Raw genomic sequence first — 14,005 nt, forward strand, 5'->3', positions numbered from 1 at the left:
ATGGTTTACATTTGGTCGTCGTGAGAGTTTATTTGTTGTTTTATGGAAGCTGACCAGCCGAAGAACAACGAAGCCAAGCAAAAAGATATTTTAAATTGGCTATGGCATTTACTAAACACGGGGATTAATTTAAACGAGAATTGTCGGTTCCCCAGTAAACTGGAACGTATATTGCGTGTTTGGTTAATACTGTATAGTATATATTTGTTCATTTTTGCAGAACAAAAGATTCCATCAAAATTGGTTAAGGCACCAGTTCCGCCCCGGTGCTTAAAAAAAATAAATGAATTTAAAAAAAAATAAAATGAAATAAAGTCATCAGAAGGATAAATGTGCACCACTATCACTCGGCTAAGAAGTCTTCCTTAATGTATCCAACAAGAAAGGGTAAAATAGCTATTACCCTCTGATCGTAAAAAGGGACTTTTATGCATATACAAGTATACATTGGTATATCTCATGCTGGGATTGAATGGATTTTGTGCAAGCGGAAGGAATTTGTAAGATATGTTTATTTTTATTTTTGTTCAAAAGAGCGTTATGTAAAGTTGTATAAAAAAAACATCCAAATTACAGTCTCTATAGAATTTGGGAAAAAAACTAATCATTAAAGGTAGTCTTCATGTTAAATTTGTTTAGATAATGTTGTAGGATTAATTTAAATCTATTTCAAAGAGAAATATAAGTATAGTAGTCCATCAGTAGACGATGAATTTATGTTCATTATTTCTCCATTTCTTCTAAGTATCTCGAATTTCTGAAAAAAAATGAAAAATCTTGTATTGCTGTGTAATTTAGCAACTTTGTTCGACAATAATTGAAATAATGTCTGAAGTGTATAGTATTATTTGGATGTTTTGTAATATTTTAAGTAGTAATAATTGTCATTGCCTTGGCTGGTTGTGATAATGTATATTTTGTGGTCATTGTTTGCTTTTGTTGTACAATAAGTAAGGTTGAAAAAAAATTAAGAAAACTAACACCAAAGTACGAGATTTAGGTGACAATGTTTGCATGGTCTGTAGCCTGTTGGTGTAAGTAAAAATTGGGTGCTCTTCTTCTAAGCGTTTCTCAGTACGTATGACGAACCTTGCGTGACCTACATAGATAGTACGTATTAGCTTCAGCACAAAACGCTCTCTCTCTCTCTCTCTCTCTCTCTCTCTCTCTCTCTCTCTCTCTCTCTCTCTCTCTCTCTCTCTCTCTCTCTCTCCAGGGTGTGGAAATGTTTACTGTTTACTTGACATACATTACCACAGTGGTTGCACATTGTAGGGCGGGCAATATGAAATGTATTAAGTAGAATAAAATGTAATCGCAATCATAGGTTAACTGATTTTGCGAGTTGCAAATTATGCAAAATAAAATTGCACAAAAATTTCTGTATTTTACAAGTTCGCTCTTTTTACGCGTTAGTTTTTTCTTTGCATTTCATCCTCCCAACCGTTATTTGGGTAGTGTTACTGCATTAAAATAAGATTTTATTAAACTTTGAAATTACATTGTTAGCTTTACGATACCCTCATAGTCAAGATTTCGGACAAGATTTCTTATTAATGAAGAGGGAACTAATAAGTCGAAGAAACTTAAAAAAAAAAGAATAGTCTGTCATATTTAAGAACACTGTTTTCTGTGTAGGACATTAAAAGAAAATGTGGAATGAAGGGATGGCTTGTGAATTCATGACCTCTCCTCACTATTTCGTTTTAATTAAAGTGTTTATTATTAAGAAATAACTATCGAAGTTATTTCAAAAATTAAAGATAATCGTTAGAATTAACATTCTGGAGGTATAAATTCCTTTACATGGTTACGCTAAGGTTGCATGCTAAACGAGTTGTTAATATCTGTAAGTTTTTTGTTTATAGGTAAATAAATATTAGTTCAGATTCGTTTTGAGAACATTCTGTTAAGTGCCAATAGATTGAAAAATAATTTGTATTCTTAAGAATGAAATCGAATTTCACTCTCTTCCAGTTTAACCTGGGGCATTTAATCTAATCTCTCTATCTCTCTTCCAGTTTAATTTGGTGCATTTAACCAGTTTTCCATAATGCATATATAGATTAAGAGGGCAAGTTCTTTTGTTTTCGGTGAATTTTTGTAACAATTAGCAGGAGCTTCCAGAAGAAATAGTCTATTTGTGACTCCCCGAGTTTTGGCATTTACTTTTTTAAAATGTTTTTTTCGAAACATTTTTATGAAGCAGACTCATGAAAGAATTTGAAGTTTTAGGTGTTGGTGGTCTGTATATTACTTTTATAAAATGTAACCCATTATACATTGCAACCAGTTGCATTTCTATATGAGGGGCAAAAGTTATGCTTGGTTTTTATACTTTAAAAAAACTAGTAAAAAATTTGCATTTTCTCTAGTAGACAAACTGTCTGAAAACAAAATCCCTTTTGGGTTATATGAAAAAATGTAACACTTGTGTGACAGATGTGATACTACCTAAATTGAATTAGAGTTTTGGATTATTTAGTTGGCACTACATAGAAGTTGATCAGTTTATGTAAACTTGTAATGAAGTTGTCTGCCACAAAATCAGTTTGCCTTTCCCCATGTCCAAAGAGTTCTGTTGTCTTCTATTCTTCACTTCAGTTCTTGCAGTTGTGCTTCAGTGTATTAGAATTATGTCCTGAGTACTGAGCAAGTACCTACCACTTTGAGTCTTTGACCAGTTCACTACTGATTCCTTTCATCTTTTACAGGTATCAGGGATGTCTCTGACTCTAGATATTCTAGACACTTCTGGGTCGTATGAGTTCCCTGCTATGCGTGAACTCTCCATCAATACAGCAGATGCTTTCATACTCGTCTATGCTATCAATGACGCAGAGTCCTTTGAAGAGGTATGGGATTTCAAGAGTACAGTAATAACTGTCATGTAACATGAAATGTTCCAAAGAGTGCATTTTGAATTCAGTAATCATGATTGTGCATTATATACCAACAAGTTAAGATGAAGGTCTGTCATGGTTATATTATAATGTTTTTTCCAAGTAGGCAGTCCCCGGGTTACGACGGGTTCAGCTTACGACGGGTTCAGCTTACGACGTTCCGAGGTTAAGGCACTTTTCAATTATATTCATCAGAAAGTATTTCCAGGGTTACGTCGCCTATAATGCTGATCTGGCAAAAGAAATATGACACCAAAAATGCAAAAAAATCAATGTTTGAATGTTTTTTGGATGAAAAATGCAATAAGAACTCAGTTTACATAGTTTTGAATGCACCCAAATCATTAAAAGCAAGGTTTTCTTACGATTTTTGACGATGTTCCGGCTTACGACAATTTTCGGCTTACAACGTGTCTCAAGAACGGACTGCCTATACTTGCACTGCTGACAGTGCATACAGTATTACATACTTCAGTGAATGGAACTGGTGTACTGAGAAAATCTAATCCAAGGATAACATTTACAAAGAACAATATCAACTTTAGCCACAGGGAAAGTAAAGGAGTAGAATTATTTTACTACTTTATTCCTGAAAGACTTTACTGTATTTAGCAAAAGAAAATAATTCAGAACAGTTAATACATATAAATAAAAAATACATCAAGTGTAATGTAAAGAATTTAGTAGTCTTGGTATAAATATCCATATTTATAAGTATACTAGTTAACTATCTTCAATTCCAGAACAAATATCCATATTCATAAGGATACATGTTTGCTAACATGAATTCCATCTAAACATGCAAACTTAATGAAATCCTCTTTGTACAAAGAGAAAGTCAAACGCCACTCCAAGTTTCTTCTAAAACGTGAAATTACAGTTAATAAATCAAAACCTTTCATTGTTTACAATATTTCGGGAACGTGAAATTACAGTTGATAGATAATAACCTTAACTTGTTTACAATATTTCGTTTTTTAATAGCATAACTGATCTAATTAAGATATTCTGAAGGGCTCACAAAATGTTTCCGTAAATGTCGAAAGTATTACACAACAGATAACCTTGAGACTGAAGGGGACAGGATTGGTTATTTAATGACTCAAGAATCCATACTCACTGTCAGAACAAAATGTAGTTCATAAGAGGTAAGTGTGTGCACTCCATGGCGAATGGGAGGGCATGGGATTTATGGTTTAGTAGTTTTGCTAAACTAACTTATTCTTATTAATATTATGTACATGTTTTACCTATTTTCATTCAACATCACATATACTTACACAAGATGCACTTAGGTGTTTGTAACTTGGGTGGTAGTATTTTTAAAATTCTGTCCTCTTGTATGATCACAATTTTAATTAGTAAGGATTTGTAATGAACATTCCTTACAAAATTTGCATAGCCAAAAAATATATTTAACTTTTTTTTACAGGTACGCAACTTGAGGGAAATAATCATGAACACTAAGAAGAAAACAGTTCCCATTGTTGTGGTTGGTAATAAGAGAGACATGGAGGATCAACGTGCCGTTCCTACCGAGGCTGCAGAAACTATAGTTCTTCTGAATTGGGAAAATGGATTTCTTGAAGCCAGTGCTAAAGACAATCTTAATGTGCTGCACATATTTAAAGAATTATTAAACCAAGCCAAAATAAGGTATGCAATTAAATAATAGGGAATAAACATTATAGGTGGTATCAAGTAAAGTACAGACATGGCAGTTGTTCAATTCAAAGGCCAATATTCATGTGCAAGATGTTTGTAAAAGTTGAATAACCACATAATTAATATTTGTTAACAAGATGAAATGATATATTATTGCTATGGAAGATTTACGGACAGTTCAAGTATCTGCATGGTTATATTTTGGCATTTACATCAGCTTTTGAGGGTAAATCAAAGCAACATGCCCTAAACTTTTGACTGGTATATATCCCTCAGGCATTTTCAAGGTCTACTTCCTACCAGGGTATAAACATATGCATACTATAGGCCATCTTTTATACCCTTTTTGTAGTCCTTCATCCCATCCAATGAAATATGTATACTGAATTTTCATCCTATCCAATGAAATACGCATACTGAATTTTAACAAGTCATTTATACTTTTCCTAGGATATGAACCCTATGCTTTCATAAATAGTTTCTCGTGAAAGATGTGCTTCGGTTCTGACTGACAAAGTTCAAAATCCTATCAAGTAGGTCTGAGTCAATCATGACCAGAGTCTCTTACTCTTCCATTGTGTGAATTAGCCTACCCCTGTTATGGGTAAACTAAACAGTGAAAGCATAGGTTCGTAACGTATGAAAATACAATCTTCCAACAATAATATGAACCCATGTTCTCACCTTCTGCCTCCCCTCTTCCTTAGGTACCCATGGGAGGGCTGGGAAACATTAAATAACTGGTTAGAGTTAACAAAACCTTTGCCCTGTGGTCCTGCCTTGACCTTGTTGCTGGAGCCTCAGTTAAGAGGGAGGAATGCCTAGAGAAGGAAATAGTTCTGCTCTGGAGAGGGAGTCTGCCTGCCTATCCTTAGGAGACTGGTGCAGGTTGCAGGAAAGATATCTGTTAGATGAGGGTGCCCCCCCCCAACTTTCTTCATGTCAATTGTCTGGCATACAAACTCTGGCAGGAAGTAGTAGGCCCAGTCAAGTTAAGGGCTGTTCCTCAGGCTCAACTAGCTCTCTAGAGAGAATTGCTTCTGTTAATACCATCATGAAGAATGCTCTCATCTTCAGGATAACACAGGCCCTTGCATGCCCCAACTATTTGACAACAAAGGTGACGGCTTTTTCAGAAGGTCATAGGTAACTACTGATGGCAGGCCACTACTTCAGCACGTGGTCATCCTTTGTCTTAAAGTCAAGCCCCTTAGCATCTGTTCAGCCAAGAGATTGCTCTGAAGGCCCTGTCTAGCATACTCCTGGTTCCCTACTTCAGAGGTGTTGAGTTGGACAATCTTGTTGCCAAATGGAAATGTCCCATCAGTATTGTTGGCCAACCTGCAACTGTTGGAATCCAACACACTTTGGAATAATGAAGTCCTCGAGCACTAATTATTTTGTCAGGCAGGAGCTTCTTAGAACTGGAGAATGCTAGGGAGTTCTCTGTCCCTGCTAGCCGGTCATTCCACTCCTTTATCAATCACTGGATTAATGGGGACTTGTGAAAACAGACTGCTTCACTTATTGGGGGTTCTCTGCTGCTTGTTCCAAGTAGGAGCATAAGGCAGGGGTCTCATGGAACAGAGATTCGTGGGTCTGCCAGGCTTAGACACTAGCTGACTTGCATGTAGAATTCCACAAACCCCCCTACTCTTCTGGCACGTCCAGCTGCAGTGTCCTCCAGTCCTTCCCTCTCCTAGCTGTTCTCTACCAAAGAAGGCTGCTAAACTACAAGTTGAAGAGGCCCTAAGAGTTTTCCCACTGGGACCTATGCTGCTGTAGTTTTTATCCTCGCTCCTCTTAGCAAGGCATTTCCTTGTTAGGACTGCGGAAGTTACCTCTGATCCCACCTGTTGTTTGTTACTGTGCTAAGGGGAGCAGCGACTGGAGGGTTTGGGGGCAGATTAAGACAAGTTTTTTGCACTGCCTGTTGGAAAAGTAACTTCGCCCTGTCCGATCTCCTCCACAAACAGGATATTAAGATCTATATTTCTTCTAGTACTATTGCTCTCCACTTGAACTAACCAAAATACTATTATCCTTGCATTTGAACACATTTATATCTTAATTTTTCTTTTTTTAGTAAATGAGATCTCTTCTTTCTGTATGTCCCTTTACCTCCTCTTACTACTTTATAATGAACACCAGTGTCTTTGGAAGTTTGAATTTCAAGTAAATAAACCCCTTTGGGCTTAATCCCATATGAATAAGATTAATCTGCTGAATATTATAAGTATAGGCTTCTGCTCTCAACTACTTCAAACACACTTCTTCCATTTTAAGTGAGCAAGATGGAGGACTAGTTGACTAGGAAAAACCCTTCGTCCTTCTTGGCTTCCATGTGGTGGAAAAAGATGATGGGGTATCCTGTAAAGGTTGGCTGGTATGGTTGACAACTCTTTGACCCAGATATCCAGGACTTCCTTGATCACTTCCTTGGCAATTGGACCTCCTCATGACACTGCTGTAGGGGCAGAAGTTTTTGTAAGGGGTATTACTGGAGGGGGAATGTCTCAGTGCAAGTAAAATTGTTTGAGGGCAGGAAGAAGGGCTAAGGGTGGGTTTTCTAGGAGTAACTGCTCCCCTTATGCCATCTATTCTTGTAGGGAAACCACTGGGAGTGACTGCTAACCCATGCATTCTTCACAAGTGGCATCTCTTGCCATCCCAGATGCAAAATGCAAATAGTTCAGATCTGTTGCAATCTGGGACTTACTACTAGGCTTGACCTAGCCCACACAACAACAAAAATCAAGTGTGGTGTCCTTCATGATAGCCATGAAACACAGAGAGACACGCAGGAGTATTTGCTATGCATTAGGTAACACAAAGGAAGGTGCCCACATGGCTCACAAAAGCACCAAGAAAAGAAAGAGATGCCTCTCTTTAGGACAGAAGCATAAAAAATGATCCCTTTGGGCTACTGGAGGAGCACCAGACACTGGGAGACATTATCCCTGCAGAGAAAAATACAAAAGGGCAGGAACACATGACACACAGACACATCTCTGCTAAATGGGAGAAGAATACAATGACAAGAATACTTTTTAGGGCGTAATGTCCCACTTCTTGAATTCCCATCTGTGTCTGCCACCATGTCACTCTCCACAGCTACGGTGTTTCTATGGCTGCAACTTCCTCTGCCTACACCGTACCTACCATCAGTCTCCATTCCTGGACCTCTAAGTCTCCTCCCGACTCATTTGTACAAGCCCTGGTGGAGAGAGTCAAAGGTGCATTTCTGAAGAAGTTTGGCCGCTCCAACATAAAGAAATCTAAAAAATGACGTAGATCTGTGTTCAGCGGCGCCTTCTCATTAATCAAAATTGTTGTCAGTTCATTCCATTCCACAAAGGCACTGGAGGAAGGATGATTTTGTGGCCCCTCCTCGCAAGAAGATCCGCAGGTCCTCTTTGGATTCCACTCCATTTCTCCTCTGTCTGGAGTCCTGGGGGCAAGGCCAACATTCTGTCTCTTACAATTGCTTCTAAATTGGCTAATCACGGTAATATCGACACCTCCAGCTTCCTCTCTTGAGGCTACATGTCATTACAGACGGCCATGTGTGCATTAAGGTTCATGGCCATGCGTACATCTACCTTAGCCACTGATGAGCGTTGCCCAGCTCCTGATTTTTGTGCAGAAATTTACTCTGCAAGAGAAGTCTCCTCTAAGAGCAGCAGATTATGTATCCGGCTCCTCCTTAAGAAGTTGCAGTAATTTTGCTTCCTACTTGTCCGCTCAAGAAACAGGTAAAGACCACAGCCATAAAGAAGTTGACATCACACCTAGAACAAGTAGTCCTTTAAGCGCCTCAGCGGCGTGATTGGTATGGTATTAGCGTCCCCCTCGGTGGTCGTGGGTTCGATTCTTGGCCATTCCATTGAGGAGTGAGAGATGTGTATTTCTGGTGATAGAAGTTCACTCTCGACGTGGTTCGGAAGTCACGTAAAGCCGTTGGTCTCGTTACTGAATAACCACTGGTTCCATGTAACGTAAAAGCACCATACAAACAAAAACAAGCAAAGAAAAGTAGTCCACAGGCTTGATCACGCAGCCTTGACAACTCTCCATGTAACGAGAGTCCTATATGGTCACGGAATCAACCCCAGCCCTCCTCTCCCTTTAACACACAGTCCATTCTCTCAAGAAGTGAAGGTAATGATGGAAAAAGGAGCTGTGGAGGTTGTGAAGGATCAATCCACAGATTTCTACAACCGGATGTGGCAAAAGCATCAGGGAATGGGAGACTGGTTATTGACCTGTCTTCCCTGAACCTTTTCATCAAGAAAGACTGTTCATGACAGAAACGTCCTCCACAGTTCTAGCAGCCATCAGGAAGTATGACTGTATACTGAAGATAGACCTGAAGGATTCATACTTCCAGATTCCAATCCATTGGTCATCTCTCAAGTTCCTTCGCTTCATTCTAGGAGAAAGAATGCACCAGTTAAAGGTGCTTTGTGTATGCGTCAGACTCTCGACTGCCCTACAGGTGTTCAAGTGTGTGTTCACCTTGGTTTCAATCTGGGATCATTCATACTGGATACGTATCTTCGTAACTTGACAACTGGGTTGTCTTGGTGATTCTCGGGTCAAGTTGATCCAAGATAAGAGACCATATACTCCAATTTGTCACAAGTTTTGTAATTGGCAAAATCACAGTGGACCTTTAATGGTGCATTCACCTGCTCCAAATCCACTCCAAGGTTGCCACTGAATTTATCCCAAGCTTCAAAATTTATCTAAAATTAATGCAAAGGTTGGGGAAAGTTTTTAAATACAAAACAATATTTCTCTTGATAGAAACTTCATGGAATGAAAAACTGAGCCAACTAGACTGAGGTTAAAGCCTATTTTGAAAATTATACAGACAGACTTGTAATTTCACGTCAGACAAAATCCATGAAGGCTTAAAGATAACAGAAACCTACTAGTTGTTACATTAATCCCACAAATCACATAAAAACCCCATTGACAATCTGTACAAGATCAAACATTTGCTACCCTCCAATGATATGGAATTGCATAAAGTTGTTCCATCATCTTTGCAATTTGGGAAATGTCCAGAGCAATGAGAGCTGACTGTGCCAAGTAACCCCAAAGCAAGCCAGCCACAAAACATTGTTTCCCAGTACAGATAATATGGAAGGAAATTAAAAAACTTTCGAGGGACTAATAAACAGTTTCTCCCTGCTACGTTAGTATGCAGAATGCATAACAATATCCTGGAGATTAGCTCCTTGGACTATTAAGAAATAAGGAGGGTGTTCTAGTGTAAAGAATGGCCAAAGCACCACACAAGCACCTTGAAATTGGCTTTGGCATCTTGGGTGATTGGGGAGAACTGTAATGTACTCCTTAGTCAAACTCTACTTTCTGGTAATCTATACCTTGGGTCGTCCTACATGGAATTACAGGTTCTTTTTCCCAGTGTCAAATCAACAGTTTTGAGAATGTGCTATAAACAGTTCCTTTAAGAAGGAGCTTATTCAATCTAGCCAATGACAGATTACAGAAGCGTTTTGCCTCCTGCACACTATTCAGTATTAAACTGAAGAAAAGGGTTTGTATTAAAGGTTCAGGAACCTTAAAACACAACCCAGATTTACCTCCTGAAGGATGAAGTAACCAGAGGAACTCAAATGAGCCTAGTAACAGTTTTACTGATTGTGATGGGACACTGAGTATTTTTTTTTTTTAGAAAAGAGATCAAATCCAGATTTGACATTGCTCTGGATTGACCTGCAATTCTCTACAAATAATTTAAGATGCTTGCAATTACCAGGTGATCATCACTAGAAAACTTGAACTAAGGCAATGCCTTCTAAACCATTCTCTTTGCTGTGGAATAGAGCCAGCAATTTACTCAATCTCTGCTCATTGGTAGTTTCTATTTTCCTTTGTTTTACCCATTGTCCTCTTATGTGAGCATTTTGGAATCTTGCCAGTTCCACCTTATTTTCTTTATAGTAGTCAATCATTGTTGCATTTTATCATGGTGTTTGCTTCCTTAGAGGCAGTACCATTTTTGAGAACTAGGATATACTTATACTCCTTAGGCAGGAAGCTGATAGTGTCCAGTCTTTCATCCAGGTCCCACAAAACACTCTAGCAATGCTAAATGTAAAATAGGTGGGTTCGGTTTGTGTTAAAATATGTGATACAATAAAAATTTTATTAATACATAAATTTTTAGTATCAAATCTTAAAAGGGGTAAAATCAGTGAGAATGCATCCATGAAGGTACAATTTCAGAGTACTTTTTAAATAGCATCTGGTGCTTGTAAGGCAACTTCAAATACTTATAGCAATTTGTAAACATTTTTATACTGAAGTGTCTTTAAAGCATGTTAAACTACTTACCAAATAAGTGTGTTGAATTCATAGCATTGTGCTTCCTTTATATCTGTAGTCAAATTGTTGCTGCATATAATAAACTGTGGAGACACTGACGGGGCTTGTTTAATCATTTAGTCTCCTGTCCTATCAGAAAAAAAATAAAAGTGCAGTAAAACAAACTCCATTTCCATTAAGTATATAACATATGGTCTCAAATTTCATAGCATTTAAAGGAGAAATGTAATGCAGATTACTATAATGTGTGTAAGCCATGGGTTGAAATATCAAAATGCTGTTAACTCCTTCCAGGTATGCTCTAAGTCCAGCTGTGAAGAGGCGCCGACAATCTATGCCCAACGTTGGAATGCAGATTACACCATCTCAGCTGTCTCATTTGCAACATATCAAACAAAAGCACAGTGGAAAACGAAATTCTTGTGTGATTTCGTAAGCATGAAACATTGAAACTCCAGACACAGAACAGTTAATCTGAAAAGCAATAATTGGTACATTTCAAGAAAGTTGTACACCTTCAATATTGACTATGGAGGTATGTCTCCTTTATTCTTGGCAGTATCAAGAATAAATGTGCTGAATTATTTCCAAAGAAAAGCAAATGTGGAAATTTGACTGAAAGTGAGGTACTAAAATGACAAAAACTATTATGAATAAAGTTTGAAACAATTTTTGTGTTAATAAGAAATAACATACTGGAATTGAACATATTTATAGGTATTCTCTTGATGTTATTTCATTTACTTCCTCAGGAATGCCTGTTATGATACCATTAGAAGATTTGTTTAAGCCAATTTTAAAAAAGCTTTCATAAAATTGATTGCAAATAAACTGACTAATGAGCAGCAGCTTTAATTGCAAAGCTGATTTGACAAACTTTTGGAGAAAACTGGTGACCCTTAAACTTTTCAACTTGCTCGTCTAATTTCACTGTCCGTGCCAAAATAACATTGTGCAATTTCCTCCCTTTCAAGTGATTACATGCAGTGTTCATGGATTATCTCATCAATGGTGTAATACCTTGTCTATCCCATATCATGGCTTTTAACTCCATTTTTACTCTCTCTCTCAAAAGATGCAATTTGATATGATAAAAGGACACTAATTTAGGTTCCAGTATTACATAATCACTCTGATATAAAGACCACAAGGCATAAAAAAATTCTTATTATCCAAATGTCCTATCAAATCTAAGTTGTGCATCAAGAACCAAAATTGGAAACAGTATGACATAATGGTTTTTATTAACCGAAGTGATTTTATATATTAAAACTGGTTTCTTATGCTGAATTAAATGACAAAGCAGCAGCCTTTTACTATCAATATTGTTAATGATATTCATAAAATACCTTTGACTTTCAAAATGGTCCTTGGGCTTGAATGTGCACGACTGTGTGAATTTTCAAGATTGCATAAGTGATAACATAAAGTATAAATTCCACAGTTTTATTGGTTTACTATAGACACTGAAGGAGGATTACTGTAATACTGAAACTGCCAAATGCTTTTTACTAGTCAGGTCATCTGTATGCCTGTTTACAAACTTCTCCCAAATTATGGATACATAACGGATTCTCCCAGATTACGGATACATAATGGAAAGATGCTTCCTCTTGGTATTTGTATCATCCATCCTGAAATTATTTCACAAAATTTTAAATGGATTCCAAGTGCTGGGCAAACAGGTGACATATTTTGGAAGAGGCATTTTACTGTCGAGTTCCTAAGTAATCAATAATTTGAACATGAAATATCCAACTGTAGTCATCTGATATTACAAATATTATTCAAACTGGCAATGACTGCCATTTGTCAAGTATTATCAACTTAGGGACAAATTAAAAATCAAATACATATTCTAGTTTGTGAGTTTTCTAAGGAAATATGCCAAACCTGATATGCAATGATGTGATAAGTTTGCACATAGCTAAGGTAATGCCATTTTATTGACTAGATTTTTAGTTTATGTTGTGTTTAAAAGTACTTGTTTAATTGACGACAGAGTGCAGAGCCATCATACTTAATGTATCAGCATAATTTAAATCCTAATCCTCTTGCCATATTGCCAGTAAAATGCCTCCCTGCTTTCTTTGTATGCATTTCAACTTGTGCTTAAGCAAGGAGAGAAGTGTTCTTTGCTTTATCCATATCTGTCTTGGTACTACAAGAGTTTCTAATGTTAATCGTACATCAACCATACTGTGCAATGAAGCTTTCCTTTTCCTTCTGTGAGGAGTTTAATTCATTACTGCAGTAAATTTTTCAATAGTTTCATGCAATAATTGGTCATTTTGATGTCATAGCTCTTTCACCCAGTACACACTGTAATGTACGTATTACTGTAGTAATTATGTAATTTATTTCATCCAGTGATTTTTACACATATCCTATCTCGGTCTCCTGTGCTGTATATGTCATAAATTACTAAAGTTTACTTTGGTGGATTTCATTCTGATCTGATTACAAAGCAAATCTACAGTAAGCTAGGCTAGAGTTGTTTAAAACTTGTTAGGCTTAAGCTTTTTATTTATTGGAATAGTATTTATAAATTTATGTACTATCTGTAAAGAATGCTTTGTTGTAAGCTGTCTAGAATTGATATATTTTTCATTGTTTAAATATAGTTTGCGTAAATAGTTATTAGTTACAAAAGCTCAGACATTTTAAATTTGTTTTAGCTTGAGTTAATATTAAGTAAAGTAAGTAATGATTTGATATGTAAACATTGCAGCCATGTTTGTACAGTTTAACAAGCTAAAAATTACATATCTATAGAGTGCAATATGTGTCATTATAATCCTCTGTACGTATACTGTAATTATAAGGTCAATCCATCCCAATAGTACTGTATTAATAACTGTAATCATAAATAGTTTAAAAACTAAAATCAAATTACTGTACTTTGAGACAGTAATTAGACTGAGAAAGTGACCTATGAAATATTCAACTGGGTGAGAATAATGTACGTATAAGAAAAAATATCTCCCAGTTGACAAATAATGTATAAGAAAAAATATCTTTCTGAAAATTATTTTCTATTGAAAATACAATATGAATAGCCGGATCATGCTGAATTC

General features: G+C 36.7%; 1 protein-coding gene across 12 annotated transcripts in view; it reads left to right on the forward strand.

Moving 5' to 3' along the window:
* LOC135199317 (ras-related protein Rap-1b-like) overlaps positions 1–13,721 on the forward strand; it is a 653,366-nt gene extending 639,645 nt beyond the window's left edge. For all 12 annotated transcript variants that reach the window (XM_064227261.1, XM_064227287.1, XM_064227240.1 and 9 more), the window contains 3 exons: positions 2,715–2,855; positions 4,336–4,559; positions 11,223–13,721. In XM_064227261.1, coding sequence (XP_064083331.1) covers positions 2,715–2,855; positions 4,336–4,559; positions 11,223–11,364 — 507 coding nt within the window. In that variant the 3' untranslated portion in view covers positions 11,365–13,721. The remainder of the gene's footprint in view (positions 1–2,714; positions 2,856–4,335; positions 4,560–11,222) is intronic.
* The last annotated feature ends 284 nt before the right edge of the window (positions 13,722–14,005 follow it).

This window comes from Macrobrachium nipponense, chromosome 23 (genome assembly GCF_015104395.2).
Source record: "Macrobrachium nipponense isolate FS-2020 chromosome 23, ASM1510439v2, whole genome shotgun sequence".
Classification (NCBI taxonomy): domain Eukaryota; kingdom Metazoa; phylum Arthropoda; class Malacostraca; order Decapoda; family Palaemonidae; genus Macrobrachium; species Macrobrachium nipponense.